The sequence below is a fragment of the Coturnix japonica genome, chromosome 1, assembly GCF_054131305.1.
Source record: "Coturnix japonica strain WE chromosome 1, WE-NBRP24, whole genome shotgun sequence".
Classification (NCBI taxonomy): Eukaryota; Metazoa; Chordata; class Aves; order Galliformes; family Phasianidae; genus Coturnix; species Coturnix japonica.
Window position 1 is genome coordinate 124876986 of NC_140663.1, and position 15246 is coordinate 124892231.

Consider the following 15246-nt stretch of genomic DNA (forward strand, 5'->3'; position numbering starts at 1 on the left):
TACAGGTCTTTCAATGCCTTAACTTTTTTCCACCAAGAAGCATTTCTGTCACTCCCTCAAGGTCTTTCAGGAGGATATTTTGCAAAGTTTCAAAGTAAAACACAACAAATGTGAAACTGGACAAAGAATTTTAACAATGGGAGACTGCAGAACAGAAGTAATCTCAACTAATACTTCCTGTTTATTGACACTGAATCATTCGGATAAGCAACAGTTCATGATAAAACCTGTAGAAGGATGCTTGGCCTTCACAAGCATTCATTTGGTTCTGGATGAACTTAGAGCAGCAAGTTATGCTGTAAAGAGATGTTAGCAAGTGAGTGATTGATACAAGTAAGAGAGGAAGGCATTAAGATCCAATTGATGCACAAACAAATGAATCCTCAAAGCAGTTTTGTGAAAATGGTAGCATTACCATTTTTAGATGTGCAGGTGAGAGACGCAAAAAGCACATTTAATACTTTAGGTATTACACGGTGTTGACAAATGGGAAAGACCAAGTAGCAAAGGTAGAGCCCAACATCCTTGTTAGGGAGAAGGCCAAGCAACATTAAGTTCTGCTTACATGCAGGTAAGGTTTCAAACTCCATGAGGAAATGCTATTTATATTTGCAGATACGTTGTAAGCTAACACTAACCAGGCAGATAACCTTTGTGCCATATGAAAAGCTTGGATCATTCTCATACACCAAGCTTCGGTCCATAACAGAGGCAAAAAATAACCTCGCAACATGTGCTTCACTCTGCTGAGATACCCTGAGAAGAGCAGAAAATCCTTCCTGTGCAAAATGCATCATCTGGGAACACACTCATTTGCAGTTAAAAAAGCATGTCAAGCATACAATTCCAGCAGGATATTACACTGCCATTCCCAAAGCCTCCTCTGTATCTGAAAATATACTCTGGCAGAGTTTCTTGTTCTTCCGTTTTCCCCAACACTCTGGCTTAAAAGGACACTGACTCCTCCAGAGAGGGATTGTATTTCATGTGAGCTTTTCAGACATTGCCATTAATAACAAGTACTGAAAATGAGACACTTGGAAGCTAGTACTCAAGATAAAAATAACTCATTAAACAATGCTAACCAAAAAGCTCTCTTGTACTGCACAAGCTACAGCAGCAGCCTTGTTTTCCAGTATTGGCTGGAAAATAGTAAGGGCTCTAAAAAAGAGAAACAACACATACTGTATAAGCACTTACTCATCATCACAGTGAATCCAGTATTTCTCCTCCCTTTCATTTATTCCATCTGCAAAAACCCGTAATGCTGTATTTTAAAATCACTAACCTTTTATTTATAGCATTGTCTAGCAAAGCTATTCCAGGCAGCAACCTGCTTTGAAAATCTGTTTTCCCTGCAGCAGATTCCCAATTAGTGCCTGTAAAACTGTGATCTGTCTTCTCAAAAGAAACTCTTCCAGAAATAGATCTTGGTGCCGATACTGTTCTAAATTTTCTTCTACCATTTCATGAATATCTCCTTTGAGGTGATTCCTTCAGTAGCTGCCTACAAATACTACTGGAACTCTCTTAACTACACCCTTTACTCTGAATATCAATGTGTTACTACTTACAGTTGACCACCTTCACAATACTCCCTCTAGTAAAGTCAATTACTTCCTTGGACTCCTGTCAGTAACTCAGGTACATATTTTTTATTATGGCCCAGGCCCAGGCGAAAGGAGGAAATTTCTTTGTCCTATGTTTATACTGCTCAACAAAAGAGAGCATGAGACTAATCCCTGATGATGAGATCAAATGTGGTCATCTGGCTTCTGTCTTCACTGCTTAAGGGAGAAAGTTCCTTGAGCAGCCCACAAAGAGACTGGGAGCAAGCCAGCAAAATGCAACATTGTGAGCTATCAAAACACTTCAGTTCACTCTTATTTACCAGTACAAACATAATAAGCTGTGGCCACATTTCATTGAGGATCCCAGGCAAGTTCATCTCACTAATTAAGAGGGCTAAACATTTCCTCCTTGTAAAGTCTGTGGATACATCTAAACAGCAGGAATGAATTAGAACACTCTGCATAGAAAATCAGGAGAGAGAAAGCTGCAATTGTCTGTTTTCCAACAGAAAATGAATTTCATGGACCAAAAAAATAATCTTGCAAGGACAGCTGCACGGATAGCACTCTGAACTGATACAAGTCTTTACTAGTACTTCAGCTATAACCACTATGACTGCTACCTGCATCCCTCATTGTATTAGTCACCTTCCTAGTGACTCATATTCTTCATCAATGAGATCACTAATTAACTCTGATTTTTATTTCCCCAAGTCCTGAATCGTAATCATAAAGCACAGTAACACCAGGATCCATCCATAACACATTTTTAAGCCACGATATTCTAACCCCAAGGCTCAGTTCAAGGTAAGCCTCTAGACGTACTAAGAAGGGCAATCACAATTGTCCTAATTATGTTTGGTGGAATGCAGCTTCTTGAACACAACCCAGACATACCTCCAGCACTCTTGTCTTATGGTTGAATATCACCATGCTCATAGTTCAACACTACCCAGATCAGAGAAGCTATCACATCAGTTCAAGGTCTTCTCATACAATTACTTTGATCTTTCTGCTAAAATGTTTTATTTCTAGCATTCGCCTCAGCTTGTTTATCTCTTCTAAGTGTTGTATATGGCCAATGAAAACAGGCACAAATCTGTTCTAACAGCACTTGGATGGGAGTTACTGCCGTTAGGAAGAGATGGGTACCCACTAAAGTGCATCCATGGCTGAATTATTAGGGTACCCCCTTCAGACAGGGATTTTAGCTTCAGTATTTTACTGAACAGTGTGGCTTTGGAACATGAGGAGGCAGTTAACATAAACAGTGTAATAAAATCCAGTGAATGAGAGCTTTAACACAGCTCCCATTAAGGGTCGGAAATACTCCTTAACAACCAACAGTACGTGTTTCAAACTATTTTAGTCTTCTGTGTGACAGAGTTCTGCAGAACTATACTCATGTACGGTATGAAAAGAACAGTTAGAGGTAAAAGGCAGTGCCTTATCAATGGTTTTAGAGCAATGACGGCTGAATGAGGAAGACGCATCTTACAGACAAAAATAAGAGGTATACTAAATTGAAAAGAAAAGCATCAGAAACAACACTTTCCGTCAACAGATGAATGATGCTATGAATATATTCTTATTCATACACTTGCTAAACCAGCTGAGTGGAGTCAGTCTCGGAATAAAAAAAAAAGCTCAAAGTCTCCTTGACTTTAGAATTCAGTTTACACACAACAGTACAATAGTATCAGGAACAAAGGAACCAAGTTCTCCAGTTACCTGAGGGAAATCAGAAAACAGGATTTCTTTCAGCTCAGCAGGGAAAAAGGAAAAACACGACAACAAAACTTTGAGCACAGAGATTACAGAAAGCATTCAGACATGCTTCAGGATACCTGTATTCCCTTAGTCCCAGGCTTTGACCTTGTCTAAAGTACAAGGTTATTGAGTAATTGTTACCAGTAAAGAACAGGTAAAAACAGTAAAGGAAATTCTGCAACAAAAAGCCATTTTGCCTGAATAGGGGTAAGATGACCAGACATCTTTTTCCTGATTTATCTTCACATAATTTGGAAAAACAGTGCAGTTGCACTGACGGAAGAGAGCTTTCAACTTCATACATGCTATGTTTGTATAATAAAGCCCTGACAATTCATATACAACAGCCAACTCGATTCAGGAATGCATTCTAAAAGCAGAACTCTGCAATTACAGAGGAGCTCTTACTACTAATGATACAGTGAAAAGACAGGCTGCATTTTTATGATAATGCCTCAGACATTACAGAGTTCTACTACTCCTGCTTTTGCCTCACTTCCCTCATGAAGTTATAACCACTGCAAACAGCGCTGTTTCCTCTTTTAAGATAGAAATACTTCATTAGGATGATAGAAGTGACCAACAAATAGTACTTGAGATTTTCAATGGAATTGCCATGTTTATGGAGAATATTAACACAACAGTGTGAATGCTCTCAAACTTCACAGAGGAAAGGAACTGTGAATGTATTTGCTTTCCCCACCATCTTACCTACCCGATTTTCACATAACAGAACACTAACTGTGGTAATGACACTTGCACATTAAAGGTTTCAGTCAGCAGTGCAGCAAGAATGGCTGTAGAACCTTAGATCTTCTTTTCTTCAATACAGGCAGTGCCTGAGGTGCTGATTTTGTCTGTATAGACTCCTACTCCAACCTTCGCCTCCTTCTATTCCTGCATGCGAAACTCTTCTAAGTGGTTCCTAAAAAAGATCTAAAGAGTTCCAAGATACTTTTTATGGCTACTGCTTAGCTTTGCCTACATATGCATCCCAAAAGTAACTGTTATCTGTGGCATTAAAGAACTGTTCTTTTAACTATCATACTGATAAGATATAATTCCTCCTTCTGCTATCACCATAGATAAACCATCTCCATCCATCCACAAAAGGCACCAATTTTGCATCATCTCTTAAGCAAACTGCTTGAGAACTACATATGACAACACTACAAAGAATGCTGAATGATTAAAAAAATAACTATAATGAGTATCAAGGAAGCAACTAACAATAATTAGAGAACACAAGATAAACACACAGAAGACATTTAGAAGAGAACTCCTTTATTCCAACACAGCTACGTATTTCCTACCTATTTACTCATTAACTACAGTTATTCTCTATTGATCGCCTTTTCAGTTGCAATTCAATCAAGTTTTCATTACCCCTGCATTTTACATCAAGGCTTTTCATGACTACTGAAACCAACTCATTTTGTGAATTAAAGATTAGGAATAAAAGCATAACTCAATATGCAACAGGAAATCACCCTAGGGCTGTAATTGCAATGCGCTTCTATAATTAACTGATTTCAACATCAGTCTGTGTATGTTATCCTCTCGTTAGTAAAACAAACTCCATTCCTCGTTTGCTTTTGTTTTCTTCTGCTACCTGTTAAAATTCATTGGCACCTTGAGTTTTCACAGTCCTGACTCCAGAATATTCTATAGTGCAAAGCACAACCCAAGTTATACTTAATATTCAGTTATCATTACTCAGTTCACTTCTGCATGCTAAGAAAGGCATCCAATGCAATTCTTAATTGGTAGACCTAAGGTATGCTAAGGCAATTTGAAAACCATCATTGTCTCACATACAATTAAACCTACCTGCTACCACTGAAGCTTGTGAAGTCATACAGGCACTATGAAAAAGAAGGGGTAAAAATGGTAGAAGAAAATTAAGAATTTCCCTGTGCTATTCCATGGTGAGCACAAGCACTGCTTCAGGTCTGAGAACTTCCTAATAGACCAACAGGATAAGAGATTAAATCCAGCTCACGAAGTGCCCTAATACACTAAGGTACAAGTTGTATTTACAATATGCTTAAGCAAACATACCAGATTCCCATCATGTAGGCAGCGTCAGATTGTGACTAGAGTTTAAATTAAGTCACAGAGCAGAGTGTACGTGAATTCTGGTCTTCTAGGCAGACCAGTAATTTCAACCACAGATTTCTGAAGTTACCAGCATACTGAATGGCAACTCCTGAACAAGGCCCAGAATTCAAACTGCAATAATATGTGTTTAAACTCCTCCTCACCTCTCTCCGACCTCTTTCCACTTCAAATCCCTTTAACAGTTTTCAGGAAGATCTTACCGCTTGTATAAGAGAACTCTGCTCATTCTGGAAAATGCTGGTACTACAAGTTCTGTGGTGAAGGAAAACTGCCAGCCATGCAATCACATCACATCTGATCCAAGAAATTCACCAGCGTAAACTTTATGTTAAAGTAAAAAAGCACTAGTAGGATTAGGAAAGATTTGCAGAACAGCAAAAAAGATAAGAATCTAGGATGGAACTAAAGCTGTTGATTTAAGAGATTTTCAAAACCATGTCCTGCATTTTCTAGGGGCAATTAAGTGCTGAAATAAAGCTTTCCCAGAGGGAGAGTTAGAAAGCACTGAAAACAAAGCTGATGGGCAGGGAAACTGAAGTTTGAATCAAAGGATGCAACTTAATTTCTGGATGAACAAGGTAAAGGAACTACAACCTCCCACAGCCTGAGAAAAGTTGCAAAGTAGGTATTTCCACATCTACATGTAGCCTAATCTAAGAGGCTGACCTATGCTCCCATATAAATTTAAGGAGGGACAACTGCTCCTGGAAGTTCATAGTAAACACCATCTCAAACTGCACGCTCCAGTGCTTCACATGAGATGACGTGACCCAGTGTACACGCTTTGTGTTCCTTGAGCCGTGCATTTCTCCAGCAAACATTTCAACTCTTCGCTTTCTAGAAAGCGTTTCTATCTTACTGAATGCTACTGCTATGCTTGAACTCCTCGATAAGGAAGCTCTACAAAGCATGTTTGAAGTCGGCAGTTGTGAACAGGAGATTAAGTCAAGAACTGCTTAACTCAAAGGTTCAAAGTAGTGAAGAGAAATACTGAGGAACTCTGAACAAAGACTCCCTCTGAATTAATTCAAGAACTATTCTGATTCAAACAGCCTATCTGGAAGTATAATGTTAAAGTTAGTTTTTATTCTATATCTTAAGAAGCATGATTAGATATTTAACATACCTAAGAAGGTATACAATGAAGGAAAACATTTTAAGACATGGTAAGTTTGCTTGTTGCCCTTTATTTATTATTATTATTATTTTGAGAAAATTCTGAAAATATTTTACTGAGAAATCCTGTAAACCCAATTGCTTTGGGCTACGACACTCCTATTTGACCCCCTCCTTCCAAAACCGCACAATACTCATTTTCACAGCAGAAGTCAAATCTTCCTCCTCACAAAGGATAATATTTCCACTGCTATTAAATATACCATCTGCACTATGAAAAAAGCCAACTCAGTGTTTCAGAATATGCAGGAAGGTGGGGCAAATTTAGGCAGACTTTACTAATCCATAATCAGGAACAAAGTGAACCTGACAGAGCTGCTCATAGGACAGAGAGCTTACTCACATTGTGTGTATTCAATTAAAGCACGTGCGAGCAGCAGTTCCACCATACAAACCTTTACAAGTCATTGCAACTCCTGCATAGATCTTCTGGGATTAAGTCATTCTGTGGTTTTAAAAGGCAAGCCCATGATTTTCAAGATGACCTAGCTCATCCTTCTAAAAAGAATGTTGTAATGTATACTATAAACTCACAGGAAACTTAATACCCTACAGCAAAAGAATTTCTCACAAAAACAAAAAAACAAAAACAAAAGCAAAAACAAAAAAACTGTAATATTCAACTGTGAAGCAGATTTCCAGACCCAAGGGAAAATTTTGCTACAGTGAAATACAGAAGACGTGAACAACACCACCACACCAAACTTTAATATTTTAAGATGTTTAATCATTTTTAAATGTTCAATGATTTAAAGGAGAACAAAGAAGGTAGGAACCTTAAGAATTACCTTCTGTTTAGCAGAAGAAGTGAAAATTTTCTACATCCTCTGCACAAAAAGAACACCCCTAAATTCCTCGCTTTTAAGGTCAATTTTGTCTTCATGTTTTTAAAAGCACTATTTCAAGTTCTAAAATTCTACAATTGATTTTTTCCTTTGTGTATTAAGGCTGCAAACACCAAGAACAGTGAGATGGCTTTCTTCAATGTGCCACATCTTATAATTGAATAGTCTTCTGGAGAATAGTAGAATAGCAATTAAATTAGACAAGACTCACATCCATGCATGTAGATTGTCTTAACTGCTGGGTTAGTTAGTTATGAGTTTCTATTTGGTACTATGAAACTTAGGGAAATTGGCCTGTTGCATTTTTGAAATGTGTTTAAATTGCATTTTTAAATTGCATTTTAATCTCCATGTTACTGTACTTAGCTGAAAAAAGCATAATACATCACAAAAGATTCACATCTTTCATTAAGGGTTATATTTATACCTACCTATTTTAAAGATATTTTTAAAGCAATTTAGAATACATTGCTTTTATATGAGTACCTATTAAAGAACTTCCTCATTTATGCCCATGTATTCTGACTTCAATTATGCTCACTAGATGTCCCACATTCATCAGTAATTGCTGTATTCAGCAAAGCATTTTAGCACGAGACCAACTTAAAGCAATCTGTTATTTGGCTCCTGAATTCATAAGGTCATCTTAGTTCCATCAGTTTAAAAACTATTATACTGGGAGATGTAATAGGTCCATCGAAGACTAAAACACATTTTCTTGAACACTGCTCATCTGAAATAACAAAAGACAAGAGCAATAAAACTTCTGCATTAAAGAAAGCACAGATTTTACAGCCACAGCAGGAACACTACTCATGACATTCTCTTATGCTCTCCTACCCCTAAATACACATACTACAGCTTCCATTAATTTGGTCTTCCTTGTTACAGAAAATCCACTGAATTTGACACAAATGTAATACCTGCTTCATGTATGCATAGCACATGGTCTCTGCAACTCGCTTTCCTTCATCATAGCAGGCTCTTGGACCTATTGGATTCACATGACCCCAGTAATCCTCATTTTGAGGGTGGACTTCAGGATCTATGAGGGAAAGGAAACACTTTATATAAACTTCTGTCAAAATGATGATAGTATAATTAATATTCTGGTAGATCACTGATGTTAAGACAGTTTATCAGCATCTCTCAGAGTTATGTATTTAAAAAACACCAAGTTTCAACACTATTCATTAAAAGTATATTCACTATAACTATGAAAAAAACAGTTACAGAAGACACAGGTCTCTACTAAGATCACAGAGTACAGGTAAACAACAGCCCTCAACAGCTTTCCAATAAGAGACTGGGAAGAGAGGGTTAAATTCAACTTTCTGGTGTAAAAACTAACCAAATTCCAAGAAAATATTGGTTACTCACATAGAACTTTTTTTATTGTATTTGGAAATAAGGTAACTTCAATTTTTATAAAGCATGAGGAAAACAATGAACAAGATGGACAAGCATTGCATTTCCCAACAAAAGAACAGAGTTAGGCATCATGATGTACTTGCTATTTTTCTCCTAATTCAGTCTAAGCACTTCTTATTAGCCAACTCCAGCCATGTTCAAGCTAGACAATCCTCTGGTTAGATTCAATGCAAGAGTCCTCAATCCAAAAAAACCAAACAACCAAATAAAAATGTCCTAGGAGGCACGTGTGCACCTGCCCAAAGGCTCCATATGAAATACAGTCATTTGTTATGTTTCCTCATGATGAGATTGATTTGTGCTGTCTTTTTCCTTTTTAAATGGGTTTGAAATTTGCATATATTACCATGGAACTTCCCAGCATTACAGGCTAACGAAAAAACTGATAACTTTGATCAACTCTTCCCAGTTTTTACACTGCTCAAAGACATGATTATGGACGAATTAATGCCATACAAAAGTCATAGAACAACAGAAATCAAGGTAAGACCGTGACAAGTACCTACTGTTCATCTAAGGGCATGTAAAGCCCCTTCACTATTTACATTTCAAGAGCTCTACACACTTATTCTTACCTCCATACACCTCTGATGTAGAGGCCAGCAGCAGTCGTGCTCCAACACGTTTGGCTAACCCTAAATTTTGGGAAACAGAGAAAGAACATACTTGAGCAAGCACAAGAATCTTTCAGTGACACTAACTGCTTTAGTGCAATCCCGGTTTGTGCTGCATTTAAAGCAAATTCAATTTCTCTCAACATATAAATCTAGCTGTAACTTGTATCTGTAGTTCCCAATCTCAAGCTAGGAGACTTGAGAAACAGCAGAACAACATCTACATGTGTGATGTGTTCAGTTCTATGACTAAAAGTTAAACTGAACTAAGACCAAATAACTTGATATATCACACCTAAGTAAAGGTCAAGGAAGCATAAATCATTCTAGACACTAAATGAGAATCTTGAAACAACACACTGCATCATGGCTAACAGAACAGAAAGTTATGTTACATAACAAACCTGAACAGTTATAGGACAACATGTTATACTACAACATGTTAAAGGACAAAAAATATTTTCTTATTATTTGTAGTTACTACTCTGTTAAACACTCTGAATGAATGTACACAGCTCTTGAGATTATTCTGTTCTCCATTTCAATGACCTTATGGGCTGCAAGTTAACATGTCCACTCAATGAAATCTATGCTGTAGCAACTCACCTATGCTGTACAAATGCCTGATATCACACTGCATCTAAATCATGTAATTCTATTAGTTGAACTCACTAGCATACCAAATGAGAGATGAAGTAGAGTCCAGCATGGCTTTTTTTCCCCTTATTCTCAGTCAATCTCTGACAGCTAGTACAAGTTGCAGCATAAGCTAAACATATTAAAATAAGAGGAAAAAGTAGTAAAGGCTTAAAGACCTTTCACATAGCTCAGTGTTTGCTGCAGTGGAAAAAAAACAGTCACTCATGACCAATGTGGCAGTGTCCCACTGTCACCAAAGTAAGAAGTGTAGTCCCTGGCACAACTCTGCTATTAACATCCCAGGCTCTTAGCTGTTCCTGTGATTTCTGTAACCACTGCATAGGCATTAGACCGTAGCCAAGGTACAGGTATGGAAGTCCTGTTACTTTGCTAGATGAGCTCCCACATTGCCAGAACTCACCTGCAGGTATAGTTAAGGGAAAAGTACAACTTTCCTGAAGAAAAAAACATGCTATTCTTGAAGTAGCAGCTTCTTTAGCACTCTTGACTCATGTACTCAGTCCTTCCCCACTATGAACTCTGTCTACATCATATTACAATGTAACATTGTTAAGTAAGAAGAAAAAAAGGTTTCTACTTACCCAGCATGTTTAATGTCCCAATAGTGTTGGTCTTTAATGTTTTTATAGGATTATACATGTAATTTGGAGGTGAAGCAGGAGATGCTAGGTGATAGATCTGGTCCACTACAGAAAGACGGAGAAAGGACAAAAGGAAGCATTAATATTTTTCTATGTGATACATTAAAAGAGAAAGTGTAAGAGTTGAAAAACAAGTACAGTTCTATCTTAAACTAAATGAATTCTACTTTGCTGTTTCCTTATCCATTTATTTTCAGATACTTATCCACATATTAATAAAACAGATCATTTTCAAAAACAAGCATGGCAGTCTTCTCTATTGAGGTACCTCAGAAGACAGATACAGATATCATAAGTGGAATCTGATACAAATAAGCAAGCACACCAGAAATCAGCTCAATTTTGGCTTTGTAACAGGTTATCAAAAAATCAGTATATATTTACCCAAAAAGAACAGATAACTCCAGAGAATTTAAAGTACTAAAAAAAACCTTAATAAGCTGCATAGAGCAACAGAATCAGTCTTAAACATGAAAGCTGAAAGAATCCCAAGATACTAGTTGATTAGCTGATCTGGTTGATGACAGTAGTCTAAGGCAAATGCTAACCATGAGACCTGCTTCAGCATAAAGTTGATAAAAACATCATCATATGAAATAAGAATGCAAGGTTGGAGAGACTACCAGAGGATGCAGAGATGGTGGGTAGAAAAGTTAGTTATAATACAAACAGTACAGTGAAAACCAGATTATTTCTTAGAAGCAAAATCCAATACTCCACAAATCTGAAACATCAAGCTCTTCATAATATAACAACCATAAATCCAAAAGACATAACATGAATCACAGTGTGTACAGTCTTCAGCAACTAGAAAAGCACTGACCAGTTGCATACAAAATATCAAAGCAGGCTAGAGAGCTGAAGGAACACAATTATGGCAAGTATAGTCACAATGGTGACGTGCATATTCTCATATTAAAAAGTGGAGAGAAATACAATTTCCTGTAGCAGACTTTGCTGTTTACTCTCTTCTCAACAAAAAATGTTATTTCCATTCACTAACAACTCCAGCACAGTATCAAGAGAACTTTATACAGCACACAACATACAGTGGCAACAGTGATGGTATCCAAGATGGCCTGATGCAGTGAGTGCTGGGGCCTGAATCTTTATTCAAAGCCCTGCCCTCACTGCTAGTGCTACTGACATAGAGGATACTATCTGTCCCTGAATACAAACAAAATATACGAATGTCTCAACTCATGCCTCCGTATATAAGTATCACTCCCTGCAGCACAGTAGGATTACAGTACCAAAGAAAAGTTGTAGATTGAAAGCTTATGAAAGAAGCAGTTGGAGAAGCTACTTACCATTGCTCTTGGCAGCATCAACATTGCTGCCAACAAGGTGGCTCAGAGAAAGTAAACCAACTGACAAGTAAAGTCACCAGCTGTCACCAGACTTCAACTGTCATCCTAGCTTTACTGCTTCTCTCTAGTCCTTCACAACCCTTTTTACATCTACTTTTCAACAGGCTTTAGTGAAACATTTGCAAAACGAAAACATCACTTCAAAAGCGCTGCTGAGTAAATTACTGTCTAGACCTATGCTGTCAAAGGAGAAGTGAAAACCTTCCTGCCTCTCTGACTTCAACCATAATACACAATTTTCAATGCATAGCCACTCTTAAAGGAACAGCTCCCATACAGGCTCAAGGTTATTCATATGAGCAGTGCCAAAACCTACCCTTTCCTTTCTCTGCATCAAGATACAGTCAGGCATAAGATTATCCAAATGGCCATACAGTTGGTAGCCAGAAACACATGCAAATAAAGTACAAAACCACAAAGACTCCTTACTGGAGAAGGGATATACAAGTTTGGGTTACTTTGTGACAACTGAAGGCCAGTCTAGAACTCCTAAAGGCAAGATTCTTTCCAAGCAAAGGAAATACAAATGTCTCAAATACTAGCCCGTCAACTAAATAGAAGCTCAGCAACATAGAAACTTCTACCGTGCAGAGAAACTGCACTTATTCCAATTAAGGTGTAATCTTTTAACTCCACTTCGAAACTGGCTGCCATGCTCCATTTATGAAGCTGAAACAGCATTTCACTGCAGAAACACAGACAATAATGGATGAGGGAAAAAAAAGTCAAAAACACATTTTACGAGTTTAAAAAATATTTTTTCCCAACACAGTCAACACTAGTGAAAACTTAAAAGGAACACTCCCTTCAGAAGGGAAATGACTGTGAGTAGGGATAGTGATAAGAAAAAGGGGAATGGTTTTAAACTGAGGTGGGAGAGGTTTAGGTGAGATATTAGGAAGAAGTTTTACCACACAGAGGGTGGTGACGCACTGGAACAGGTTGCCCAAGGAGGCTGTGGATGCCCCATCCCTGGAGGCATTCAAGGCCAGGCTGGATGTGGCTCTGGGCAGCTGGTCTGGTGGTTGGCGACCCTGCACATAGCAGGGGGGTTGAAACCAGATGATCTTTGAGGTACTTTTCAACCCAGGCCATTCTATGATTCCATGGTACTCATTTTCAAGTCACTGTGTAGACTGAGTACATTATTTCTACCCTTTATACCTTTAATCCACAACTTTATTTGGTAGTTTTAAACACAGTCCTGTTGCCATGAAGCAGGATGGATCACAGTAACATCAGCTCAAGCATTCACTCTCTTTCACACTCCAAATGGTATAAATCCTCACACTAAAGTTTACAGGAACACCAGCCAAAGAGCTCTAAAGAAAACATCTTGAGGAACTTGGAATATTAAAGAATGTAAATAATGAGAGGTAGGAAGTCAAACATAGGAGAATTTCCATGAATACCTCACCCTTTAGAAAATTATTTTGTTCAACTAGAAAAACCCACATCTACTAGTTTAAACCTTGACATAAAAAATAATAATAATAATAAAAAAATAAAATCCCAGATAATTTAAGAACAACTCAAATACAGCAAAATAAAGTTCATAGAAACTTTATTTCCAGATTTTCTATTTCTTGCCCTTCAAGCACTTCCATCCCATTAAGAAATTCAGTACCTTTGCTTTTCTCCTTGAAAAAAGTCCAGATGAAAGCTAAGTGTCCCTGTGCAGTTTCTGGTGATTACCTTCCCTAAACGTTACAGCAACAGAAATTCTACTGCACAAAGTCAGTCAGTACTGTCAGTAAACAGCCACAGGGTTAAGAAATAAAACTTGTGTTTTGACCATTTGTCACAGTCTCAGGACAATTCAGATCAAGTTAATGACTCACACAAGGTAGATTGTATTTATGCCTCACTATCAAGTTAAAAAAAGATTCATCAAGAAATTTAGTGAAAGCTACACATCCTGAGAGTATGCTCCCTTTCCATATCAAAAGCACAAACGTTGTTCTTCCTAGGTCAGAAATGAGGTCTCCTTCCAAAATAAAGCACAGATTACTCTCTCTGGAATATAAGTGTTAAACATCCCTACGTGACCTCGTTCAAAGAAGACAACATATAAATAGGAATTCTTTAAATACTAACCTCCTTTTCTCAGGACATCTCCCACCATCATAATTTCCATTTTCAAATGAAAAGGACTAACCAGGACTAAAGTAAGTGCTATGGATCCATGTTGCAATAACTCCCTACCCAATCTCCTCTCCCCATTCTATTTGTTTTTCCCCTTCCCTCTTTTCCTTCCTGGACACAAAACTCTTCACTGTGCATTTAAACTTTAACAAAACTTTACCACGTTATCACTCTATATATTTTATTTTGTTCTCAGTACTTAGTTAATTTTGTTTTAATATTTAGCCACATCAGCTTCCATTTGTGCTGTTGGAGGTAAGAGAAGAAATTCAATAAGCTACATGCTGAAAGAGGTTACAACTTAATATCATCAGACAATAGCAAATTGGTGTCTTAATTACACAGAACATGGGACAGGTAGCAAAAGGATCACAGAATTCCTCTCTCTTTTTTTTTTTTTTTGTGCCTAGCAATTGGGAAACAGCTGATAATTCTCTGAAAAGTTCTCCAGTGGCAGTTACAACCAAAGTAATGGAGGAAAGATTAGGAAAGCTGACAAAGTAATGTAGCTGTAGTATAAGCTACTACCACCCAGAGCCAATTAATAAGATCTTAGTCCTAATATCCTGTCAGTGAAAACACAAGTTTGAAGTAAAGTAACAGACAGTAACTGAACCAGTGCATTATCAGAACTAAGAAGGAACACATTTGCAAAACTGATTCAGCAACATTGTCTGGAATTCATCCCAAGCAGTAGTACAGGACATGCAGTTACTATAGTCTTTCTCCAGTGAAATTTGGCCCACGAGAATAAAGCTTGAGTAATAACTGAAAAAAATACAGCCTCAGATTCACTTTTTGTTTCACATTAAAAAAACAAAACCCAACAACTAGACCATACGAAAGTCTAAGGAACAGAGCAAAATTACCAAAATTCCAGCATAATAACTTTTTCCACTGAT

At 37.5% G+C, this 15246-nt stretch overlaps 1 protein-coding gene across 1 annotated transcript in view; it reads right to left on the reverse strand.

Moving 5' to 3' along the window:
• Positions 1 to 15246, reverse strand: part of UXS1 (UDP-glucuronate decarboxylase 1) — a 54727-nt gene that overhangs the window by 14978 nt on the left and 24503 nt on the right. The window contains exons 7-9 of the mRNA XM_015849816.3: positions 10770 to 10874; positions 9490 to 9549; positions 8407 to 8528 (exon numbers count right to left, since the gene is read on the reverse strand). Of these exons, the coding sequence (XP_015705302.1) occupies positions 8407 to 8528; positions 9490 to 9549; positions 10770 to 10874 (287 nt within the window). The remainder of the gene's footprint in view (positions 1 to 8406; positions 8529 to 9489; positions 9550 to 10769; positions 10875 to 15246) is intronic.